This window comes from Peromyscus californicus, unplaced genomic scaffold (assembly GCF_007827085.1).
Source record: "Peromyscus californicus insignis strain IS unplaced genomic scaffold, ASM782708v3 Scaffold_5__1_contigs__length_169319896, whole genome shotgun sequence".
NCBI classification, from domain to species: Eukaryota; Metazoa; Chordata; class Mammalia; order Rodentia; family Cricetidae; genus Peromyscus; species Peromyscus californicus.
In genome coordinates this window covers 99020420-99045897 of record NW_026294573.1, presented here as the reverse complement: position 1 = coordinate 99045897, position 25478 = coordinate 99020420, and the positions used below count along the sequence as shown (strand labels likewise).

The following is a 25478-nucleotide window of genomic DNA, read 5'->3' as shown; positions in this document are numbered from 1 at the left end:
TCTCAGGCTGGTTCCACAAGTGACAGGCACTTTACTCACTGAGCCATCTCTTAGCCTCATTTCCCACCCCACCCCTTTAATTTCGAATTTTCCTTATCAGCCCTCTTAGTTCCTGATATATAGTTCTTATAACTTCCATTTTTATAGAAATATTGATGATAAACTGTTGTTTTCTTTTCAGTCTATGACAAGAGTCTCATGTAGCTAAGGTTGACATCAAACTCATTATATAGTTGAGGATGACCTTGAGCTTCTGACCTTCCTGCCTCTACCTCCCAAGTGCTGGAATTACAGCCCTTTGCCACCAACGCCTAATTTATACATGCTGGCCATCACACGCAGGGTGCAGGGTGTGTACACACTGGGCAAGCACTCTATCTACCAACTGAGCCTCAACTCCAGTCCAAAATGTGTTTTAATTAAGAATGTCTTTATAATTTGTTCTTTTTTAAAATTAAAACATAATTACATCATTTCCCCTTCCCTTTCCTCCCCCTGATGCTTCCTGTGAATCACCCGACCTGGTCTCCTGCTTTCTCAAGCTCATAACCTTGATTTCTTTAATTGTTGCTAACTTGCTCTTGAAAACTAGTTTTCTTTGTGCACAGTCCTAGATATTTATTTTTCTGTTGTTTATCTTGAACTGGTTTATAGCTTTCTGCCTTTTTTCATTGTTCTTGTAAGTCAAGTCTGTTGCTGTCTCAATGATCAATCCTTTGTAAGGTGATCTGCCTTTTCATCAGGCTGTTTTTAATTCTCTGTATTTGATGTCTTACAGTTCCACTGCAATGTGTCTAGGTGTGGTATTTTAGAATTTTTTTTTTAAAAAATCCTGTTTGCTGGGCAGGGTAGCACACCCTGTGATCCCAGCATGTGAGTGATAGTCAGGAAGATCAGGAGTTCATAGTGAGTTTGAAACAGCCCAAGCTGTTTAAAATCCTGTCCCAAAAATAAATAAACAAATAGATCCATTTTGGAGCTGGGCACAATGATGCATTCCTGCAGTCTCAACATTCAGGAGGCTAAAGCCAAAGATCCTGAGTTCTTGGCCAGCATGAGCTACATAGCTAGACCCTATGTCAAAACGATAATAGGGCCAGCAAGGTGGCTCATTGGGTAAAGGCAACCTGCCACCAAGCCTGAGGACCTGAGTTGGACCCCTGAGGACACACATATGTATTAGAAGAAGAGAACTGAGTCCCACGGGTTGTCCTCTGGTCTCCATACATGCACCATGGCACACAATACATACATATATACATAAATTCATACACACATGCACATGCAATGAATGTAAAAAGACTATAGTAAATAAAATTTCATTTGCTTTATATTCTGATTATTGAATCTTACCTTTAGAAAACAAATAGATGTTACATGTTTGCTTTTCCATACTGTTGCTTTTTGGGTCTTCAGTTATATGTATTTGGGCCTTTTCATCTATTCACCATGTCTCCTAATTTCCTTTTAGATTCTCATCTCTTTGTTTCTTGGTTTACTAAGACTCTCTTCAGCTGAGTCCAGGCAGTTTACCCTGTCCATGGAACATTTCATCTTAGTAATTACATTCTTCTGTCTGAAAGCTCTTTTGGTGTCTTCAGACTACCCTGGTCATTGTGGTAGTTTCTATTTCTGCTCACTTTCCATCACATCTTTGATTTTCTTGCAGATTTTATAGGTAGTTACCTCATATAAACACACCTTACTTGGAGAGCCTAAGCACACCCAACCTTTGATGCCACTGTCATCTCAAAGTTAATAATCAAGAATCTTGCAGTTGAGTTACAATAAGTAAATAAGTAACCTCATGATGTTTGAAGTGAACAGACTTTTTATTTGGGGAGGGGCTGGCTGCATTTGTAGCTGTCCTAGGTTGGACACACCTTGGGCCCTTCACTGGTCGAATGAGGTGACCACATAGGCAGCTGTAAATCTGGGATGACCCTTCCGAGAGTCAAGTGGAAGCAACAGGACTTGGCTCTAGGTGTGACCTAACCTGAGGAGGAGTTCTGGATGAGGAAGCTCCTTAGCTGAAGCTGTTCCAGGAAGCAGAGACGTGAGGATCCTGGGCTGCTAGTGTCCCTTGCAGCTGGGAAATAAGGCTTTTAATGTCAAAGAGAGACTGAGGAAGTATATCAGAATGTTTGTTACAAAGATCTAGCAAAAGAATGAGTGGAGTGTGCCTCATTCATAAAGGCACTTTAAATAAAACAACAGGGAAGTGTCTTTCCGCCTCATTATAGGAATAACATGTAGGAAGCTTGACAATACCAAGTGATTCATCAGTGCCAGCATGTGGGAAATAAACACTTTGCATCTTGTCATGGGTGTGTTCATTGGTTCAAGCATTTGGAGAGCAGTTTGACAGTATACAGTGGAAGGTACAAAAATCCTTCAACCAGCAATGCCTCTTTCTATATGTAGCAAAGAGAGAAACTTCACACATTGTGTTGCAAGAAATACGTGAAAGAAACAGTCTCTGCCACAGTGTTTGTGACTGTGAAAAAAAGTGGAAATAGCCTAACTGTCCCTCAGGAGAAAAATGGACAACTAAGCCCCAGTTTAACAAATATTAAACTAGAATCAACAGAGATACCCACAAGGGTAGTGTAGGAAGAAAAGTTGCCAAAGAGATTACATGTGTGCTTCCATGATGTAAATATCCAAAGCACATGTACAAAATGTGTATATAAGTTTAAAAAAAGCATAGCTTTAGCCTAATTCACAACAGACACAAAAGCACATTAGGCAGTGTCACACCTTTTTAACGCAAGCATGGTGGTACTCTATTCTTTTCTGTATTTTTATATTATTAATAAATAGGAAAGTCAATTGTTAAAGATTTAGCCCATATACTCAATGCATCATTTTATTTGCACCTCTAGAGAATGTGGAGGTTTTGTTTTAAGAAATAGTTCATGTGCATGCCACATATTATTTATTGAGGATTCCACATGTGTCTGAAGTCTCTGGTTCTTGAAAACAGGATGCTGCTCCAACAGAGTCATTATTGAACTGGCAAGACTATGAGGGCCGCACACCTCTTCACTTTGCAGTCGCCGACGGAAACCTGACAGTGGTGGATGTCTTGACCTCCTATGAAAGCTGCAACATAACATCTTACGATAACTTATTTCGAACCCCACTTCACTGGGCAGCCTTACTAGGTACGTTCCGCTGTAAGTCAGAGGATGGCTGGTAACTACAGAGGGCCTGTGCCTCCGCATCTCCTGCAGGCTCCCTCCCTGTTCAAACATTTTCATAGCTAATTGATAAGCTCAATTATTTCATAACCTGGCTCCTTCTGTTGCATGCTTTAAATGTGGTAATATAACCTAATTCTTATTAAATACTGGGTTTTATTTCAACATTCTGTCCTAAGTTTTTACTTTTATTATAAAGGAATGAAAATTCATTGACAAGATGTGACTATAAGGTAACCTGTCTTCACATTCATGACTGTTATGAGGGCAAAGGAGGGCATTCACTTGATGTTTGTGTTCAGTCCTCGATACGTGACTTTTTCTTCATATCTGCCTTGTAACCTTTGGGGGATCACTTTTTTGGGGAGAGAGCAGATATTTGTCTGTTGTGTATGGTTGTGTTACATTATTTGAAGAAGTACAACCTGGGAATTTTTCTCCTTTATGAAGTAATTTAACCACTTATAGTCACTATTAAAAAGTAATACTTTTTCTATTATTGGGTATTATTAGTGTTTTCAGAGGGTTTTTTCTTCATGTTTTCCTGCCCCTTTGTTTTCACCTTCTGTCATGTAGAGCACCTGTGCTGCTGTCTGCCACTCGGTTTTGGCCCACCTGGTGTTTCAGGCTGCAGTATAGTTCAGTTATAGTGTTCAGGCTGCAGTGTAGTTCAGTTGGAGTGTTCAGTGTAGTTCAGTTATAGTGTTCAGACTACAGTGTAGTTCAGTTGGAGTGTGCAGTGTAGTTCAGTTATAGTGTTCAATGTAGTTCAGTTGGAGTGTTCAGACTGCAGTGTAGTTCAGTTAGAGTGTGCAGTATAGTTCAGTTGGAGTGTTCAGTGTAGTTCAGCTGTAGTATGCAGTGTAGTTCAGTTGCAGTGTGCAGTGTAGTTCAGTTGCAGTGTGCAGTGTAGTTCAGTTGCAGTGTGCAGTGTAGTTCAGTTGCAGTGTGCAGTGTAGTTCAGTTGCAGTATGCAGTGTATAGTTCAGTCAGGCTGCAGTGTAGTTCAGTCAGGGTGACTTTTCAGTTTATCAAAATCATGTTTATCCATTAGTCAGAGTAAAGAGCAATACCTCGCCTGCTTCCTCTTGCACATAGGGCGAGCTTTGCTCTTCCTCCTCATTACTCCTTTGGTGTTACTAACAGTCTGGGGCTGCTCAGTTGTACTACCTTGGTCTTAGTTCTAAGTTGCACGCCATCTATTTTAGAGTGATTTTCATACTTGCATACAGCTCTTATGTCAGATTTATAATTGTTATGGTGTGTTTCCCTCCCTTTTCTTTTTCCTCTAGAATGTGGGTATACTTCACAAATTTGTTTCCACTTCACTACACTCCCTTCGTTCTGTAACTTCTGACTTTATTATCCCTTCTACCTGGACTCCCATTTCAACTGTATCTTCGTTCCCGTCAGCCTCCTCGTTTTCTTCGTAACCTCATTTTACTTCCTTTGAGTCCTTCCGTCACCCTTTCTCGTCAGCCTGTTTTCTTCATGGCTTCCTTCTCCCTTCGTTTCCTAGAAGCCATCTCTTTCTGCACTAAATTGAAGATGCCTAACAGTTTCTCGACTTTGCTCTGGCCTTCTTGAGACCATTCCTGAGGTATGCTCTTTATCTTTCCAATGCCAATTCTCTTTCCCTGCTGTGGTAATATTGTGTTCAATATATGAACTATATTATGTATGTTATCCTCAAGTCTTTACTGACTTTAAACAAAATGAGGTGTGTTTAGATTGAAGCTCTTGCCCAGATTGTCACCAGGCCTATATTTGGGTTAGGAAGGCTCCATCTTAAACCACACAGGTGGAGTATGTAGATAAGCACAAGCCCCAGGCAGATCCCTTTCTCTGGCTTCCACCCAGCAGAGCCTTGCTCAAAGGGCTCCTCCACCATGGCATCTCCTTCCTTGCCTGGTTCCCCACATGCTCTGTTAGAGAGAATAAAAGGATTTCCTAGGTTTGTTAGCCTCTGTGTTGTGTTGTGGTTGTGTTGTGTTGTGATGTGCTGTGCTGCTGTAATTTCGAAACAGGATAACCAGAGGATGTCCTAGCACTTGCTCAGTAGCCCAGGCTGGTCTCAGTTTTTCAATCCACCTGCCTGAGCCTTGAAGTGCAAGGTTTACAGGCACACACTGCCACACCAGCTTGTTGATTCTTTGACCGCTTGTCCAACTACTCCTTTGTAGAAACCACTTTTTTGAGACCATACTACAGACTATTAACCCACCACCCCTTCACAATATGTGCTCCCCCTTTTTGTGGAGTTTAAAATCACTACCTTTGTATTAAAAGACTAGGGGAGGGACATTGACAGGATAGTTAGAAGGCCTCAGAGGCAGACAAGGTTCATTTCAGTTAGTTCAGCTGAGCAGTAGCAGGGAGCTGATGTTCAAGTCTGCTGGGTCAGAAAGCAGAACCGTGACATGATGGCTAGTGAAGCCAAGAAGCCCAAGAGGCAGTACCTACGCCTGGCACTTATCACCACTGTGCTTTTCTCCCTAATGAAGCATCCTCTTTTCAGAATCTTAAGCTTTACCTTCATTCTACCCTATCATAGTATGCAGGGGAGAAGGTGGAAGAGGCTGCACTGGGAGCTGTTTAAAACTATTTTAAATGCTGTTGAATGCTAGTGATTTTTCTTACCTTCTTTCTTTTAAATGGATTAAAAATGGACTTACCTCTTTGTGCAAGATAACTAACTTATGTCTGTTCTTAGGCCATGCACAGATTGTCCATCTCCTTTTAGAAAGAAACAAGTCTGGAACTATCCCTTCTGACAGCCAAGGAGCAACGCCCTTGCACTATGCAGCACAGAGTAACTTTGCTGTAAGTTATGATTCCCTTTTCTCTTAATAAAATGTTTTATTTTGATGTAATTGTAGATTCATATGCAGTTATAAGAAATAATGTGCCATAATCCCTTGCCCCCTTCAATCAGCCTATACTAATGATAGATGGAGTACAGTGTTACAGACAGGAGGTTGACACTGAGCTAGTTCAAATTGAACCAGGTTGATGGACACACACGTATCTGTGTTGATAAAGTGATTGCTTTTAACCATTGTTCACACTGTCAGTGCCATGATCCAGGTGATGGTCTGTGTTTTTATAAGGTTGTTAGTCATTGCAAGCTTATGTAGCTTTACTTAAATACTTGGTATAATTTTTTGCTTTATGGTGAATATACTACATCATTCTGTGACTTCTATAGTACTTGGGACATCTTAGTGTTCAGAAACCCTGTAATTGTCCTGAAAGCAAGGCTTTGGAGCTGGAAAAACCAACTCCTGCCTGGAATCCCAACTGTGTAGATTGCTAGCTGTGTGATCTCACTCAACTTTCTCAACCTCTCTGAGTCTTTGCTTCTTCATAGATAGTGTGAGGATAGCTATATGTCTTCCTTCAGGACTGCTGGAAAGAATAGAGCGAGTTTATGGTAAGTGTCTACAGCACCTGGCGTAGAGCGGGCATCCACACAGACCGTGTTCCTATGGGTTGTGTACATATGAGAGCAGGTGTCCAAACACAGACTACATTCTTACGATTCATACTAATGGTTATGAATTGTGCACACTGAGAAGGCCACAGTGTGAATTGTTGTTTCTAGAAATCCTGAGAGTTACCAGTAGTTCTTCCCTGATAGTCCTTCATGGATCACAAAGTGTATTCTTGTCCATTATGTGCTGACAGCATGATGGTGTGCAGGTTGACACAGAGACATTAAAAGAGGCCGCAGTTGATTTTCTGCCTTCATCATGGGTGTGCAGGGAAACTCACAATGGTTGTGGCCTGGGCACAGCATAATTCCCACTTCTTGACCTCAGTGTTTGGAATGTCTCATTTTCATTTCCTTCTTACTCTTTGCAGAAGCCAGTTTGATCCTGTTTTATCTGCTAGTGATTCTAGTTCCTTTCTTTTAAATCCATCAGAAACTGATGGGAGTCCTTTCTCTGTGACAAGTACATTGTGTGTCTGCTCTCGGGCTGGTCACAGGCTATCTGTATACTTACAGTCTTTCCTTCTTGGCCTCCCTAAAATTATACTTTGTGTACCATCTAGAGTTTTGGCAAACTGTTATCTTTTATTATCTTGGAGAAGTAGTTCTTTCTTATCACAGAGAGGAAAGTCATGTGGCCCAAGCTGATGGGTCTATGGAAATGAAAACTCAGTACATAACTCAACAAGTCCTGGGAGGTGGGTCATAACATTCCATTTACAGGTTCTAAAATTCCATGTTCTAAGAGATGAGATGGCTTGCCCATGATCTTGAACCAGATTTCAGAGTCCAGCTTTAATACAGATACCAATAATTAAATTCCAGTGGGAGCAAAAGAGAATGGTAGCACATTACAGATGTTTGATTTAGATGGTCTGCCAATTCCAGAGTTGGTTTTTAATAATTATGCACATTTCCTAAGCTCTATTTCAAGCCCATTGATTACTTTAGCCTCTGTTAACACCACATAAGGCTGCTATTATCTTTTTGAAAAACACTAAAAAACAAACAAAAACCAGGAAATTGTTCTAAAATTAGGAAGCCGTATTGCCTTGGGCGTACTGCTGGGATTTCCTGTACCTGCTGCCAATGTTTGTGTGGTCATGAACCTACGCTTCTTCCAGGGTGAAACAAGGACTAAATTCTTTTTTATTATTGTATTGGGGGGGGTTGTCTGCAGGTATGTCTGTGTACCACATGGCTGCTGGTGCCCTCGGAGGGCGGAGAGGGCATCAGATCATCTAGTAGAGTTACTGAGGATGTCAAGCCTCCATGCCCTTGCTGGGAAGTGAACCCAGTAGCTAGTGCTCCTGACTGTTGAGCCGTCTCTCCAGCCCTGTTCTTTCTAAAAAATATTAAGAGGCAGCTGCAGAAACTCTTTATATTCATTCAAGCAATGGTTTCTTGATCTTCCCAGAAAACTGAGTTTTAGAAAAGAGGTAATTTTCAATTCTCTATGCAGGAATATGCAGGAATATTAGCCCAGGTCCAAGAGGTGAGAGCGGCACTGGGCCACACAGCACGTAAGCTTATGGAGCAGCATAAGCAAGGCCTTGGATTGGATTCCAGCACGGAAAACGACAATAGTAACCCAAACTGCTAGGCACTCTTAGGACTGACTGCTCAGGGTCCCAATTTTCCATTATCCCAGCAGCAGGACCTTGAATATAGCAATGGCTAAATAAATGTGTTTAAATGAGTTGAATGCTGCATTTCACAATAACTTTTGATCAATAACCCACAAATGCATTAACCATCTCAAGACTTTTAGTAATGTAATACACAGTGAGACAGTCTGTTTGCCTTCTCTGGAGGCATGCTTAAATATCTGGGTTTCTGCAGGTACAGTGTACATGAAAATGTGTAACTTAATGTTGGCCTTGACACCAAATACTTTTACGTCTTCTAATTTTTATTTCTAACAATACCCTTAAAAGTTTTAAAGCCTGGCTTTTTTCCTGCATCGTTCTTCATGTTAATGCACTAGTTCTTCCTTGGAACTCTGTGATGGAAAGGCCTGTAATTTTAAGAAGACAAACATGGCATCCAGTGGGCAGAGAAAAAGAATGAGCCCTAAGCCTGAGCTGACTAAAGAACAGAACAGGAAATCCGGGGAGCTCTGGTGTCTTAGATGCTGATGGAGCTGAAACTATGGACATCAAGGAACTAAGGGTGCAATGAGGGCCCTGGGTTCGGAACCCAAGAAAAAGAAATCAAGAAGATGATAAGTGAAACTGATAAGGAAGGGACAGGAAAAACGAACTTCATTGACTTTTTGACAGTGATGACTCAGAAAATGTCCGAGAAAGACACCGAAGAAGAAATCCTGAAAGCTCTCAAGCCCTTCAATGATGATGAAACTGGAAAATATTCAAAAATCTGAAGTGTGTGGCCAGGGAGCTAGGTGAGAACTTGACTGAAGAGGAGCTGCAGGAAATGATTGACGAAGCTGATCCAGATGGAGATGGTGAGGTCAATGAGCAAGAGTTCCTGTGCATCATGAAGAAGACCAGTCTCTATTAAGATCAGTGCTCCTTTTTCTACTGCAAGCACGTGTGACTAGATTTAGTGCCTGCCATTTTGTGAAATATTTGAGAATCCCCCTCCCCCAACCTCTGGGGTAATTAGCCATGACCTTGAATCTATTTTTGACTTTTGGAAATTTCTTTGATAGTAAGTTCTTTGTACATTTACCTGCTGACTAACTCAACAGGCAGAACAAGAGCACATAGTAGGGAAAGGGTCTGAAGGGAAACTGCAGTCACTCCACCGTCCATTACTTCGCATTGCTCATGCATTCTCACACAGCTGCACACACGCAATGGCTTCTTACATGTCCAGGTGTCCACCTCACCATAAACTGTGGTTGTTCTAAAATTGTTCTAGTTTTTGGTTGACACCAGAGTGTAGTTTTTTTCCTCTCATAAAACCCAACGAATGCTTGCTGTGGCATTTGGATGTGTGGTAATGCATTTGTTTTGTTTTAAAAATAAAACCTTTCTTAATTAAAAAAAGTTTTAAAGCCTGATTAAAGAAACTCATACTCAATTGTTTTATTCTTCTCATGTTTTGATTTTTAAAAATTATTTCTTATTCTTTGACAGTCTCACTCATCCCCACCCTTTCGTGTCCAAACCCTTCTTCCCAGTAAGTTGCCTCCTACTCCCATGTCTTCTGTGTGTGGCACACTGGGTTTAAATAGGGTGTCCTGCATGAACAAGAGGCTAGTTACTGGAGCATGGGCACCGTACCACTGGTTACACTAATGAGGAGTGACGCTTGTTCCCCCAGCCCCAACTGACTGTCAGTGGTCCTTATGAGAGGGGTGGGACCTCATAAGCCCTTCTCCCTTCATGATGAAATGTCGACAGTCCCAGTCCTGTGCTGACAGCTCCAGCTGTAGTAAATCCACACGTGCATCAACCTTTGTCATGTCCAGAAGACATTGTTGGGTAGCAGCACTCCCGACCTCTGGCTCTTAAGATCATCAACATCTCCTGGGGGAAAAGAGTCATGATTCTCAGATTTCAGGATGTTGAATGAGAAAGCTAGATGTTTTGAAGTGTTATAGAAACTAAAACTAGTATATAAGGAAAGAAGATCATAATTTTCTGTGGAAATTGAGGTTTTATTATTCATAAAAAGACAGCAGGAGAAATCCTTGGCTTCTTCATGGAATCATCTCTAGCAGGTGCTTTATTACCTTGGAGAATGTGCCACTGCTGTGGTGTTTCAAATGAAGTTTTCTTACAGGAAACAGTTCAAGTGTTTTTAAAGCATCCTTCAGTGAAAGATGATTCTGACCTGGAAGGAAGAACATCCTTCATGTGGGCAGCAGGGAAAGGCAGTGATGACGTGCTCAGGACTATGCTGAGTTTAAAATCTGACATTGACATCAACATGGCAGACAAGTACGGAGGCACAGGTAGGAACTGGCACATGGGCTCACCCTGCTTCAGGTGCCAAATTGATCAGTGCTATCAAATTTATAAGACTGTAACTTGAGATCACTGTGCCTAAGATAATATTGTTTGACTTAGCTTTTCACCTTTTAAGTTGAGTTTGCCAGGCTCTTACTCCAAAGGCTTTATTTCTTCCAAGTATTGTATCTAAAATTAGTACCCCTAGCAGGTGAACACCAGCGTCTGGTCTATGGCTTTGCTGCACCTTAGACACAAGATAGAAACTTGTCTTCTCATCCACTCTCATATAAAAAGTGTGGAGCTTGCAACTATACAGAGTTGGGGCTGGAGACATAGCTCATTGAGTAGAACCCTCCTTCATGCAAGTGTGAGAGCCAGAAAAAGTGAGTGGGCTTGGAGGCCCACCAGTAATCCCTGTGCATGGAAGGTGGAGGCAAGGAGACCACTAGCCAAAAAGGTGACCTCTGGAGTCAGTGAGAGGCCCTGACTCAATATGCAAGTAGAACACAGTCAAGGAAGACACCAGTGTCAACTTCAGTCCTTAACACACGTGTGCACACACATGTATGTACACCTGAACACATACATACATATGCAAAAAAACTGCACATATTTAGTAGCTACTAACATTTCAAAATATGTTTTGAGGGATGCACATATTTAAATGTATTCTCAAATCTCTTTTTTTATGCTCTTTTCTCAAGTTGAGTAGCATGACTCCATACTGATGTCCCATGTGAGAGAGTGCTTCCTATAACTCTAGAACCTTCACTGCTTCACAGCCTCCCATCAGTTCTTTCCAGACTCTTGCTTTAGTTTTTCTTCATAAGAAGAGCCCTGCCACTATGTGTTGGTTACTAAGAGTTGTGGTTTTTAGCATCCAGTGTGAACATGAAGTCTCTTCTTTGTCTGAAATCTCAACTGCAAGTCAGAAGGAAAAGAACACCTCCAGCACAACACTAAGTGCAACCAGGCCTCACCGTCCTTGCACATACCCACAGCAGCACATATATGTCCAGAAATAGAGAGAGAAGGAGAGAGATTTGGATTGCATTTAGCCACAGTGAGATGGAAATCCTAAGAAGAAGAAAGAAAAACATACTTAAAGGGTAATTTTGAAAGTTGATCAGTTGCTTTGGCTTCTTTTTTTAGCTTTACATGCTGCTGCCCTTTCTGGCCATGTCAGCACTGTGAAGTTATTATTGGACAATGATGCTCAAGTAGATGCTACTGACGTCATGAAACATACTCCACTCTTCCGAGCCTGTGAGATGGGGCACAAAGATGTGATTCAGACACTTATTAAAGGTCAGTTGATACAAGTGCTTCTATTAGGTCTCTCACAAAAGGTAGGCGCTGTAGCACACTTGGTGTGAAACACGATTTCATTCACACACAGAACCCTGGGGCAGAAACTTGGGGAAGAGTGCCCAAGTGGCACCAGAAAACTCTGCCTGTACTTGTAGTTCACCTATTGGTGAACATTTGACTTCAGAATAATCAGTTTGGCCCCAGACCTCCAGATTCATTTGCTGAAAGAAACTGAGTCCCAATCTCTCCAGAACTTAAGGGATACTCTAAAGCTCTGACACTGACAGTGTAGAATACATAGAAGTGTTGGGGAGAAAAAAGCTTTCAAAGGACATTGTTATGATTGTAAGCTTCTGTTCCTTCTCATAAATGCTGTCTACATTTGACATTTTCACTGCAATTTTGCTTTGCTAGGCGGAGCAAGGGTAGATCTGGTTGACCAAGATGGACATTCTCTTCTCCACTGGGCAGCACTGGGGGGAAATGCCGATGTCTGCCAGATACTGATAGAAAATAAGATCAACCCAAATGTGCAGGATTATGCAGGAAGAACACCTCTTCAGTGTGCTGCATACGGAGGGTACATCAACTGCATGGCTGTGCTCATGGAAAACAATGCAGACCCCAACATCCAAGACAAAGAGGTAGAAACTTGGGCTTTATGTGCTGCTGCCAGCTCCATGGTGCATAGTTTGCTTCTTTGTTATGAATTAAGTACAACAGTTTATCACTTGGAGAGAGATGATTTTCATTTGTCAATATTTTCTTTTAGTGCTCATTTATATCTGTATATTATTTAACATGTATATACACTAAGAATAATTTTCTAAATGTTTATAAAATATATGCATGCATGTATATATACACATATATGATCTTACAAACCACCTTTTGTTCACTTAAAATTAGCACCAGCATTTTCTCAGCTGATATATAATCTTTCTCATAATCATAACTGCTTAATATCCTAATATGCCAAGAACTTTATATTCAGTGATAGTTCAATCAGCACTCACAGCAATCCTATAAAGTAGTTACTGTCCTACCCCACTTTATGGCTGAGGAAACTGGAACTCAGGAAGCTTCAGTAATTACCCTGCAGTGACACCAGTTGAGAGTGGGAGCTCTTAACACAAACTCAAGAGCTCAGTAATTAACAGGACACCTCTCCACTGTTGCCAGAATCATCTTCATGAATTTATCTTTCTTCTTTGGATTGTTCCCTTAGAATAATCCCTCTAAGGAGATTACTGAATCAAAGTAACAAGTGCTATACAATGTGATCCGCTGTGACGTGTGTGTGTATGTTTGTTCTGTCAATGTGATCCGCTGTGACGTGTGTGTGTGTGTGTGTGTGTGTGTGTGTGTGTGTGTGTGTGTGTGTGTGTATGTTTGTTCTGTCAGAATCCTAAGATAGGATTTAATTCATACTACCTAGCAATCACTTTTGGAGGGCTGGCTTCACTCTAAAATTACTAGCATAAATCATGTTTTCCAAGTCAGAAAATAGATTCTCTATTAACCATTCAGGAAGTTTCTACCAAGATTGTTATTTATTCCTGTAGTGTATGTATATGAGTGCTCTGTCCTCATGCACGGCAGAAGAAGGAATCTGATCCCATTACAGATGGTTGTGAGCCACCATGTGGTTGCTGGGGATTGAACTCAGGACCTCTGGAAGAGCAGTCAAATGCTCTTAATCACTGAGCCATCTCTCTAGCCCAAGATCGTCATTATATGTAAAATAATATAATGAGGAGCTGGCGAGATAGCTGAGTGGGAAGAAGACAACTGACTCCTGAAGCTCTCTGCTGACCACGTGCATGATGGAACAGGTGTGCACACATGCTAAAGAAGTAAATATATAAATGCAATAAATGCTTTTAAAAGTTGAAAGTAACATAAGGGAAAATATGTAAACTATGGTCCTTGTCCATATATTAGTAGGAGTGTGCATTTATAATTTAGCATATCTTTTATGTTTTGCCACGTAGGCAATTTCTTACATACTTCTATTAGCAACTTTCTAGCTCTATTCAGTTTTATATATCGCATTTTGGAATCATCTATTTAGAGCTGTCTAGGGTCTCTCAGATAGTTCTGAATAGAATTGGTGATACTGGCTCTCTTTAATTCATTCTGGCTTCTCAGAGATCCAGCTTCCAATACTTCACCATTGCATGAGACTATATTTGTGGTTGCTTAGAATTTTTAAAAATCGTAGTTAGGTTTATATGAAATACTCTTTGTGTATCTACTAACATGGTCCCACTTTCTCTTCTCTTTCTGTTGATAAGTGGATCATGTCTACTGAATTCTGTTCTCATGTTAAACTTGCCTTCCACCTGTAGAGTAACCCTCACTCACAGGGTAGTGTTACTTTAAGATGTAGGTGGATTTACTAATATTCTAAGACTTTGGGTCTTATGGTCATGATAAGTTCCCTTTCTTACTACTTGTCATGTTTGTGTAGGAAGGAGTTTCTGACTTTATAAAAAAGGGCTAGAAAGTATTCCCTCTTCAGGAATTTGCATGAGATTGATGTTATATCTTCCTTAAGTATATGGAAAAATTTGTTGTTGAAGTCCTCTGGTCCTGGGAATTTTCTTAATGTCTAAATTGTTAATAACTGATCCAGCTTGTAAGTGGCTGTTAGACTATTCTGTTTCCTAATAATTTTCTTTCAGTAAGTGCACTTGGTTGGAAATTTGTCCATTTTATTCAAAATTTTAGTTGTATTTATAAAAAGTTGGTCATATCTGCACTTGTCTATATTATGTTTTAGGACTCCGCATTAAGTGTGTACATTGGTAATATGTATTATCTCTCTCCTTTTTTTTTTCTTTAAACTTTCCACCTGTCATTTTCAACCCTTCAAGGACATCTGTCTTTGCTGACTTTCTGCATTTTGAGCACATCTGCCTTTTGAATGGTGTTTTCTCTCATCTTTATTCCCTGCCACACATTTTCCACAGGTTTGACTTACTCTTGGTTTGGTGGGCAGGGCCTGGTTTTTAAGACAAGGTCTCACGAACCCAAGGCTAGCCTTGAGCTTCTGGTGTAGCCACATGTGATGTTAAACTCTTGATCCTCCCGCCCTCAGCTCCTGAACCCAAGTGTTAGGATTATAGGTGCTCGCTTTAAAAAATTCTCTTCTTTCAAAGACAGAATCCCACCTTGTAGCCCATCCTGGAACTTGTTATTTACCTCCGGCTGACCTCCAACTGGAGATCTTTTTGGCTCGGCCTCCTGAGTTCTGGGATGTTAGATTCTTTAGATGAAAATTTAAGTTCTAATCTTTGTGTCAGCCTGCCTCCTCGAAGCCTGCTTTAGCTGTACTGCCTGCTTTTGGTTAAGTCACACCTTCACTGCCATATAGTGAGCATGTTTTCCTCTTCTTCCTTTGCTTTGTTTGCTAGATTGCACATTATTTGGGAGTCTATTGTTTATTTTACAGGCAGCTGGATATTTCCTTATTTCTCAACCTTAATTTAATAGATTAGTTACCTATTGTTCCTGTGATAAATTAGCACAAACATCCAACACAAATTAATTATGTCACTGTACTACACCAGTCTCACTGGACTAAGACACCACAGTACAACAGGGTTGCCTTGTTTTAGAGACCTTAGGGAAAAGCGGTTTTTTTTATTTTTAACTTTTCCAGCATTTAAAGGCTGCTCAAGTCATGGCCATAATCCTCCATCGTCACAGCTGGCAAAGGCTAGCTGAGTCACTGACACATACTCCCCAACCCTCTTTCCCTTGGAAAGACCCTTGTGATTACAGCACAGATAATCCAGAGTGATCTGCCCCTCTCAGGACAGCTGCTTTTCTGTGTAGCATCACAAGTCAGGGTTATGGAAGTTAGGTTATAGACCTCTTTGCAGAGAAGGGTGTTATTCTTTTGAGACTTCATGGTCCAGAATATTTTAGTAAATGCTGCATATATAATTGAGAAGAGTTCTAATTCTGTCATTGTTTAATGCAGTGTTTTATATCTAAATACTGATCTTCAGGTTGTGTTACCTACATCTTCTATATCATCAGTGCTCTCTTACATGTTTCTAACATCAGCCATTACAAAATAAAGCAACTTACTGGACAGTGGTGGTGCACACCTTTAATCCCAGCACTTGGGAGGCAGAAGCAGGCGGATCTCTGTGAGTTCAAGGCCAGCCTGGTCTACAAAGTGAATTTAGGACACCCAGGACTGTCACACAGAGAAACTCTGTCTCAGAAATAAAAAAAAAAAACAAATAAATAGATAAAATAAAGCAACTTAAAAATCTACCACTGTGAAAAAATGAATAAAAATTTTAAAACATTTTTCAAACTCTGTCATTATGATGCTGGCTCTAATTCCCTTTAATTTAGTCCATTTGTCTGATATGTTTGGAAGCTGTGTTAGATGTGTACATATTTGGTTGGGCTCTGACTCCTTCAGCATTATAAAGACCTTACTTCTCTTCTACAATGCTTCATGCCTTCTTGAGATTCCTTTTTTCTACATTTAATTATTTGTGTGTGTGTGCATATGCATGTGTGTGTGCATATGCATGTGCACGCACGCGCACAACACACAACACACACACACACACATACACGTGTACCTGGGTTATGTCAGTTGTCCTCGCTCCATGATTTTAGGATCAAATGTAGGTCATCAAGCATGGTGGCAAGTACCCTTGCCAGCTGAGCTGTCTTATTGACTTTTTTTTTATCTTTCATGACATTGAAAATCTTAAATACATGCCATTTGTGGTTTTGATTAATTAATTTTTTTAAGACTTATTTATTTGTTATGTATAGTGTTCTGTATGTATGTATACATGCAGACCAGAAGAGGTCACCAGATCTCATTACAGATGGTTGTGAGCTACCATGTGGTTGCTGGGAATTAAATCAGAACCTCTGGAAGAACAGCCAGTGCTCTTAACTGTTGAGCCATCTCTCCAGCCCCGATTAATTAATTTTTTCCCAGCCCAATCATATTTTCTCCTCCCTCCCCCAAACCTCCCCTCTCCCCTCTTCATCCACTCCTCTTCCTTTCTCTTCAGAAAAGAGCAGGCCTCATATATATATATATATATATATATATATATATATATATATATATATATATATATATATATATATATGTCAGCCAGCCATAGCATATCAAGTTGCAGTAAGAATAAGCACCTCCTCTCCTATTAAGGCTGAATGAGGCAACCCAGTAGGAGGAATAGGTCCCAAAAGCAGGCAAAAGAGTCACAGACAGCCCCTATTCCCACTGTTAGGAGCCCCACAAGAAGACCAAGTCTCACAACTGTAACATACATGCAGAGGGCTGGGTCAGTCCCATGTAAGCTCTCTGGTTGGTGATTCAGTCTCTGTGAGCCCCTATGAGCCCAAGTTAGTTGATTGTGTGGGTTTTCTTGTGGCATCCTTGACCTCTCTGGCTTCTATAATCCTTCCTCCCCCTCTTCTGCAGAATTCCCTGAGGTCCATCTAATGTTTGGCTGTGGGTCTCTGTATTTGTTTCCATTAGTTACTGGATGAAGCCTCTCTAATGATAATTGGGCTAGGCACCAATCTATGAGTATAGGAGAATCATTTCATTGACTTTTTTTTTGTCCATCATGTTTGGTTCTATTCTAGGTCTCTGGGCTGTCCAGCCTCTGGGTCCTGGCCCTCTGGGCAGTGTCAGGGGTGGGCTCACTCTCATGGCATGGGTCTCAAGCTTAACCAGTCATTGGTTGGCCATTCCCATAATTTCTGTGCCACCTTTACCCCAGCATATCTTGTAGGCAGGCCAAATTATAAGACAAAGGGTTTGTGACTGGACTGGTGTCCCAATCCCTCCACTAGAAGTCTTGCCTGGTTATAGGAGATGGCCACTTCAGGCTCTGTATCCCCCATTGCTAGGAGTCTTAACTAGGGTCACCCTCATAGATTCCTGGGAGTTTCCATTGCACGAGGTTTCTAGCTCATCTCAGAGATGCTCCCCCTTCCAGTTGTCTTTCCCAATACAATACTCTCTCTCTCCATCCTCCCCCACCTGATTCTTCCTGTTCCCATGCCCAACCCCCCCCCCAATCCAGACCCTTCCCTCCATCCACTTGTGATGTCTATTCTATTTCCCCTTCACAGTGAGATTCATATATCCTCCTTTGAGCCCTCCTTGTTACTTAGCTTCTCTGGGTCTGTGGATTGTAGTGTGGTCATCCTTTACTTTATGGCTAATATCCACTTATAAGTGAGTACATACCATGTTTGTCTTTCTGGGTCTGGGTTACCTCACTCAGGATGATCTTTTCTAGTTCCATCCATTTGCCTGCAGATTTCATGATGTCATTGTTTTTTTTTTTACCACTGTGTAATACTCCTTTGTGTGAATGTACCACATTTTCTTTATCCATACTTCAGTACCTGCCATTTGTATTAGTCAGGGTCCACTGGAGGAACAGAACCAATAGAACAGAACTGAAATGTGTATGGGATTTACTAGAGTGGCTTACAGGCTGTGGTCCTACAGTGCTGTCTACCAACAGAAAGTCCCAGAATCCAGTAGTTGTTCAGTCCACAAGGCTGGGCATCTTAGTTGGTCTTCAGTGTACACCAGAATCCTGAAGAAGTAGGCTTTAATGCCAGTGATGGAATGAACTTGTCAGTTAGAACATGGGCAAGCAGACAAAGAAAGTACGCTTCCTTCTTCCATGTCCTTTCTGTAGGCTGCCAGCAGAAGTTGTGGCCCAGATTTAAGGTGGATCTTCCCACCTCAAAAGATCTGGATCGGGGGTGGGGGGAATCTTTCCATTTCAAATGATTTAACTAAGAGGAATCCCTCACAGGTGTACCTAGCCACTTGTGTTTAAATTCATTCCAGATGTAGTTGAGTTGACAACCAAGAATAGCCATCCCACCATTTATTTTATTGAATTTGACTCAAATTGGGTTTGCCTTCTGTTTTCTTGCAGTGAAAGTCAGAGTTTGCATTCTTGGTTGGACTATTCTTTGAGCAATTTCGATTCCTCCTCAGGTCTCACCATGGACAGTGCATGATGCCCTTTGACAAACATGTTCATTGTGATCACTGTGGTTAAGAAGCATCTTTTTTCTCTATTACATACTTCACAGTATCCCTTCTTTATTATTAATCAATCTGAGGGGAAATTGTTTCTTCTGAATTATCATGTGCTGAAATTGCTTACTCCAGTACAGTTGATTTGTTTATACTTGCAGGGACGGACAGCTTTGCACTGGTCCTGTAATAATGGCTACCTTGATGCAATTAAATTACTGCTGGATTTTGCTGCTTTCCCTAATCAGATGGAGAACAATGAGGAGAGGTAAGCTATTGATTGAGAAGCGGAGTATAGTGTTGTTCATCTCACTTCCTTCCTTTCAGATGAAGAAAAAAAATCTCAAGTTGAGATATTGGTTCAGAAATAGTAAGTATACTCATAAGAAAACATTGTACCAAGCAATCCTGAGCCAGAGGAAAGAGCACATTTCCATGTAGTGTTCACTTAGAACCATGGCAGTTTTGCACTTACCCAAAACTTTGGGTACTACTTATGACAGAGTCACATTTACAGATTGGGAAAAAGACCTTCTTCAAGCTTGTGCCTAACATATGGTCAGTGAAATCCTGAATGACCAGGCCCAGGAATTCATCTAGATGAGCAGAATGAGTTACATATTCAAACTGTTTCTATTAGTGGTGAGGATATAGTTAGTTAGTGGACAAGAGGCTGCTGTCATGTGTCTGAAAACATGGAGAAGCCGAGATGAAAGCTGACCATCTATAAATATCTATAAATACTGCCTTCTTGAATAATATGGTTCACGGAGATATGCTAGGGTTGTCACTCAAGGACCCTGGCCCAATACAAAGGCTCAGACATGGTGGGAGTGTAGCTCAGTTTCGACTGCCTGCCTACTGTGTGCTAAGCTATGGGCTCCATCCCCATCATAGGTAGGAAAAGGACCAGATACAAAGGGAAGTCTATGCAGGACAGATTCTGAGGATCTTGGCTCTGGGAAGATTCTAGTAAATTGTAGGTGGTGACTAAGTTTATGATCAGGCTTTCAAACGTCTTCCAGAGTCTTTCTGTGTTAGCAAGAAAACTGAAGGTGCCTCTCTTTAAGTTCCAAATGAAAAACAGAAGGGAAAGATAAGAATTTCCCAAATTAGTGATTTCTTTGAAGAACTTCTGGGCCAGAAAGATGGCTTAGCAGGCAAAAGCACTCCAGAGCCCACGGTAGAAGGAGAGCACCAGCTCCTGAAATAGTTCTCTGCTCTCCATTGTACCAGGGCACTTGCTCACCCACATTCACACACATGCATATGCACAGCAGCAGCATCAATCAATTAATTAAAAAGAAGATGCTTATTTCCTAAAGCCAATCACAAAATCTGTTAGTGTCTGTGAAGTGCAGAAGTGATTAAAAAGAAGAATTTACTCTAACAGTGTTTATTTCCTAGCTGATCTCTTTGTAAAGAAACGATGAAAAAATGTCCTGGAGAGAGTGGCCGTCCCTCTGTCTGTCTCGGTGTTTTCCCAGCCATGCACCTTGATACAGTGTACGTGTCAGAAGCTGGCACAGCAGCTGATGTTTATTGACATTCTGGTTTGAGCATTCTGCTGAACCCATCAGCCCATTCCCGTGTGGCAAGTCCAATTGTATGTTATCTCTTCTCGGTGTCTACACAGTTTCTTGGCTGGTTACCATCAGTGTAGTGCTAATTTCTATTTCTTGTGCATAGACACTGACCAAGTGATGTCCCCCAAATGGACATCACTTCTGCCAACTTCTGCCGTCTCTCAGTCAATAGCTATCTGACAGACACTCTCTCGTGTCAATGGGAATATTCACAATGCCTGAATGTTGCTAAATGGAATTTGGGATAGAATGGTAATAACAACACCACGGTCAGTTGCTTAAACACTAGACGTAAGCTTTAATCTTGAAACCTGGCTAGATATTTGGATTATGTCTCTCTGAAACTAGGGTTGATTTGATTAAAAATTCCAATTTGAATAAATCAATGATTAAAAGAAGACATGTTTGAGACAGTTGAGGAATTGTGAGTTGTATTTTACTAAGAAATTCCTGCTAATTTTGTTAGCATAATGATCCTTGTGGCTGTGCCTATGTCATGTGTAGATGAATGATGAGACACATAGAAATAGACTGACAGGACTGTACAATCTGCCTTAAAATACTTAAGCAAAAAATTAAAAGGAAGAAATTGAAAGAAGTTGTCTTAGTTAGGGTTACTATTGCTGTGAAGAGACACCATGACCATGACAACTCTTAAAAAGGAATTGTGGTGGCTTGCTTACAGTCCAGAGGTTCAGACCATCATGGCAGGGAGCATGGCAGCATGCAGGCAGAGGTGGTGCTGGAGCTGAGAGTCCTGCATCTTGAAGGCAACAGGAAATCAACTGACACACTGGGCTGTTGTTGGAGATCTTCTCTCCAGGTCCCACCAAGCCCCACAGTCCCACAACCCACGAATAAAATAATCACTCAGACGCTTATATTACTTATAAACTGTATGGCTGTGGCAGGCTTCTTATTATCTACTTTTTCTATCTTGAATTAATCCATTTCTATTAATCTATAAGTTGCCACGTGGCTCGTGGCTTACTGGTACCTTACATCTTGCTTGTCATGACGGTGGCTGGCAGGTCTCTCTCCCTCAGCCTTCCACTTCCCAGCCTTCTCCTCTCTCCTTGTCCCGCCTATACTTCCTGCCTGGCCACTGGCCAATCAGTGTTTTATTTATATAGAGCGATATCCACAGCACTGGGCAGTATCCTGAGCACAGGAAACCTCAAAGCCCGCCCCCACAGTGACGCACTTCCTCCAACAAGGCCACACCCACCCCAACAAAGCCACACCTCCTAATAGTGCCACTCCTTATGAGATTATGGAGGCCAATTATATTCAAACTACCACAGAAGTAAACATCGCAAAAAGAAAAAAAAACTTTCTGGTTCTTAAATTTGGGTTTTGAAAGTATGGAAAATTGTTGCATTTCTTCTGAATATTTTATACTTGAAATATCTCTTAATGAAAATACGATTTTTTCATAATAAAAATATTTAAGATGTTAAGTTTCAATCCAGGATAGCCTAAGCGATCTGTGTTTCCCTCCTCTTTTTTTCACCCTGTTCTATGGGTGAGGAAATAAACTCAGAGAAGTTAACTGACAGCCCAGGGTCACACAGGCTCCTCATTCCCAGTCCAGATTTTTGTGATAGATACTACATATTAGTACTTACAGAAAAATTGTTAGGCTTACTAAATACACGTGTTGTATGCAAATTGATCTCATAAGCAGTTCTGTTCTACTGGAATGCATTCAATAGTTGAGAGAAGAGGAGGTTTTACCAAACTGGGAGCTACTTGCAATTAGTTATAATCTACATTCTGTACAAACTGGTTGCATAATTGTCAGCAAGTTGCTTAATTGTCCTGGGTCTCTATTTATTTATGAAATGAAGATGTTGCATTTAGTGACTTTAAAGGTCAATTGACATCACTGCCCCGTGTTGAGTGGCTCTCTGATCACCTCTTCATCCGTGGATGTGCAGTCAGAAGAGATTCTTAGCTCTTCTGAATTTACAAAATAACATCTATTTATAAGTATTGTTTGAGACTACTTATTTATGGGCCTCTGTTTCCCAAATTGAGGTGTTCTGAAATGATCGTTTTGTTGTTGTTGTTGTTGTTGCTCAGTTGTTGAGGCTTCAGTAAGGAAACCATACATGGATCTGTGACTCACCCAACACAGGCTCTGAATTCAGTTTCCTTCCTGAAGCAACCAATCCACCCTTATTCCAAAAACCTCTTCCTTTTATGCCTTACTGTGACTGTTAAGTAAGTTTTGAAGAGAGATTTTCTTTTCAGTAGTCATTATGTGATTTTCTGATTCTAATCTCATATCCCTATCACCATATCCTTTTTCCCCACTTAAGTCAGCTCATAGTTTATGATTGTGTTGACTACCTCAGTCACCCTGTGTACATGTCCTGAGTGTGCAGTTGTCACTGAGTAAATGTGAGCTTGGGTCCTATGGAAGTGTTTATGGCTGGTTACTATGGTACCATAAACCCTGCTGCAGTGTGGGTCCTGAGCAGCAGCTGACATGTAGGGACTACTGCGTGCCAGACACAGGATAAGCCCCTTTCCATTCACTATCCACTTTCCCCATTCATTTCTCTAACAGATGAGGATGGCTAAGACCCCAAAAGATCAGGTCTGAGGTTAGAAGTGACATTACTGCCAACATCCAGAGATTATTTTACTTCAGTCCTTGTTCTTTTATCCCATCTCATCTTAAAATGCATACTGCTGTGGAATATTAGTTAAAGATGTGTTGCATTCTTTTATGTTGCATTGTTTAACTCTGTGAAGCTGTGTTACTTTGCCTAAAACATCTAAGATTGGTCTAATAAAGAGCTGAATGGCCAATAGCTAGGCAGGAGAGGGATAGGCGGGCCTGGCAGGCAGGATAAAAGGAAGAAGAGAGAGAGGAGAGAAGGGAGAGGTGAGAAAAGGAGGAGAGGAGGACGCCAGGGGCCAGCCACACAACCAGCCATGGAATAAAAAGGAAAGAAAGACATATAGAATAGAGAAAGGGGAAAGCCCAGAGGAAAAAGTTAGATGGGATACTTTAAGTTAAGAAAAGCTGGCTAGAAATAAGCCAAGCTAAGGCCAGGCATTCATAAGTAAGAATAAGTCTCCATGTATTTATTTGGGAGCTGGGTTGTAGGGCCCAAAGAGTAAAAACACCAATTACAATGTACCATTTAAATAATATATTCACTGGTCTTTTTTAAATGATGGTTTTCCTTGTAATATTTTATTCCTTAGTCACATTTACTGGTTTTATGATTTTTAAGTTTCATATCACTTTTTTTTTTTGGTTTTTCAAGACAGAGTTTCTCTGTGTAGCTTTGTGCCTTTCCTGGATCTCACTCTGTAGACCAGGCTGGCCTCGAACTCACAGAGATCTGCCAGGTTCTGCCTCCCGAGTGCTGGGATTAAAGGCGTGCGCCACCACCGCCCGGCCTCATGTCACTTTTTTAGAAAGGACTTCCTGTTTACTATTAGGGTCTCCTTCAGTCTTCCATGGATTCTCTAGTACCTGCATGGTTTTTTTATGTGTAGATCTTTGCTCCATCTGTACTATTTTGCTATATAAAGCAATATACAGCCGGGCGGTGGTGGCGCACGCCTTTAATCCCAGCACTCGGGAGGCAGAACCTGGCGGATCTCTGTGAGTTCGAGGCCAGCCTGGGCTACCAAGTGAGTTCCAGGAAAGGCGCAAAGCTACACAGAGAAACTCTGTTTCGAAAAACCAAAAAAAAAAAAAAAGCAATATACAGGTCTCTTTTTAGATGGGTATGGTCACACATAGCTTTAATGGCTACACAGAGAAACCCTGTCTCAAACAAGCAAACAAACAAAAAAATCTCTTTTACCCAAGTGGCTACTTGGCTTTACCAACACCATTTAATCAACAATCCAGCTCACCTGCAATGACTTGCAGGGACCCTCAGTATCATGAAGTCAGTCCCCCCTGTCTGGAAATAGGCTTCTTTTCATAAGCACTAATTATCAGTAATTACAGAAAAATAATTCAGAGAGCCTTTCCAAAGAGGTGTAGGGAATCACTTGGCACATGGGAGAAAAGGAAGTAGTCACGTGTTCTTATAGCCTCTAGCTCAGTGGTTTTCAACCTGTGGGGGTCAAATGACCCTTTCACAGGGGTCACATATCAGATATCCTGCATACCAGATATTTACATTACAATTCATCACAGTAGCAAAATTACAGTTATGAAGTAGCAATAAAGTAATTGTATGGTTGGGGGTCACCACAAATGAGGAACTGTATTAAAGGATCACAGCCATTAGAAGGTTGAGAACCACTGCTCTGTCTTGTGAGCCAGCTCCCAGAGCTCAGCCACGCAAAGGTGAGCCTCCAGCCTCTTATTTTGTTTTGTTTTGTTTCTCCTTAGAGAAGAAAGGAGAGCAGACTGGAAGGTTTTGCCTGCAAAATAGCCCATGGTAGAACAAGCATCTTTCTGCCAGATGCTAATGTAGTTTCACTGTGCCTTGAATCACAGTCCATTCAAAACCAATCTTCCTCTTGCTTCAGGTACACACCCCTTGATTATGCATTGCTTGGTGAGCGCCATGAGGTGATCCAGTTCATGCTGGAACACGGTGCCCTGTCCATAGCAGCTATACAAGACATTGCTGCCTTCAAAATCCAAGCAGTCTACAAAGGATACAAGGTCAGAAAAGCCTTCCGAGACCGGAAGAACCTCCTCATGAAGCACGAACAGCTGAGAAAGGACGCTGCAGCTAAGTAAGTGTGAGCCACACAGGTAGCCTCAGCTGAGAAGGGAAGCTGGGTGGGAGGTGGGAGGGGCAGAAGTCTCTGGCTGGATCAGCTCCTCTGTCACCTTCTTGCCCTGCCTTCTCCTCCTATCTTCAGAGGACTGATGGAAGGAAGGAGGCCCACCTCCATCCAGTATTC

The 25478-nt window shown here is 41.3% G+C and overlaps 1 protein-coding gene and 1 pseudogene across 5 annotated transcripts in view; both read left to right on the top strand.

The window, feature by feature from the left end:
- The window catches only part of Invs (inversin), a 156656-nt gene that overhangs the window by 101284 nt on the left and 29894 nt on the right, over nt 1-25478 (top strand). For 4 of the 5 annotated variants that reach the window (XM_052714960.1, XM_052714962.1, XM_052714958.1 and 1 more), the window contains 7 exons: nt 2987-3167; nt 5917-6026; nt 10450-10621; nt 11772-11927; nt 12345-12574; nt 19137-19264; nt 25095-25307. In XM_052714960.1, the coding sequence (XP_052570920.1) occupies nt 2987-3167; nt 5917-6026; nt 10450-10621; nt 11772-11927; nt 12345-12574; nt 19137-19264; nt 25095-25307 (1190 nt within the window). The remainder of the gene's footprint in view (nt 1-2986; nt 3168-5916; nt 6027-10449; nt 10622-11771; nt 11928-12344; nt 12575-19136; nt 19265-25094; nt 25308-25478) is intronic. The other variant, XM_052714959.1, reaches the window with a different exon arrangement.
- On the top strand, nt 8682-10515 carry LOC128095973 (centrin-2-like; annotated as a pseudogene).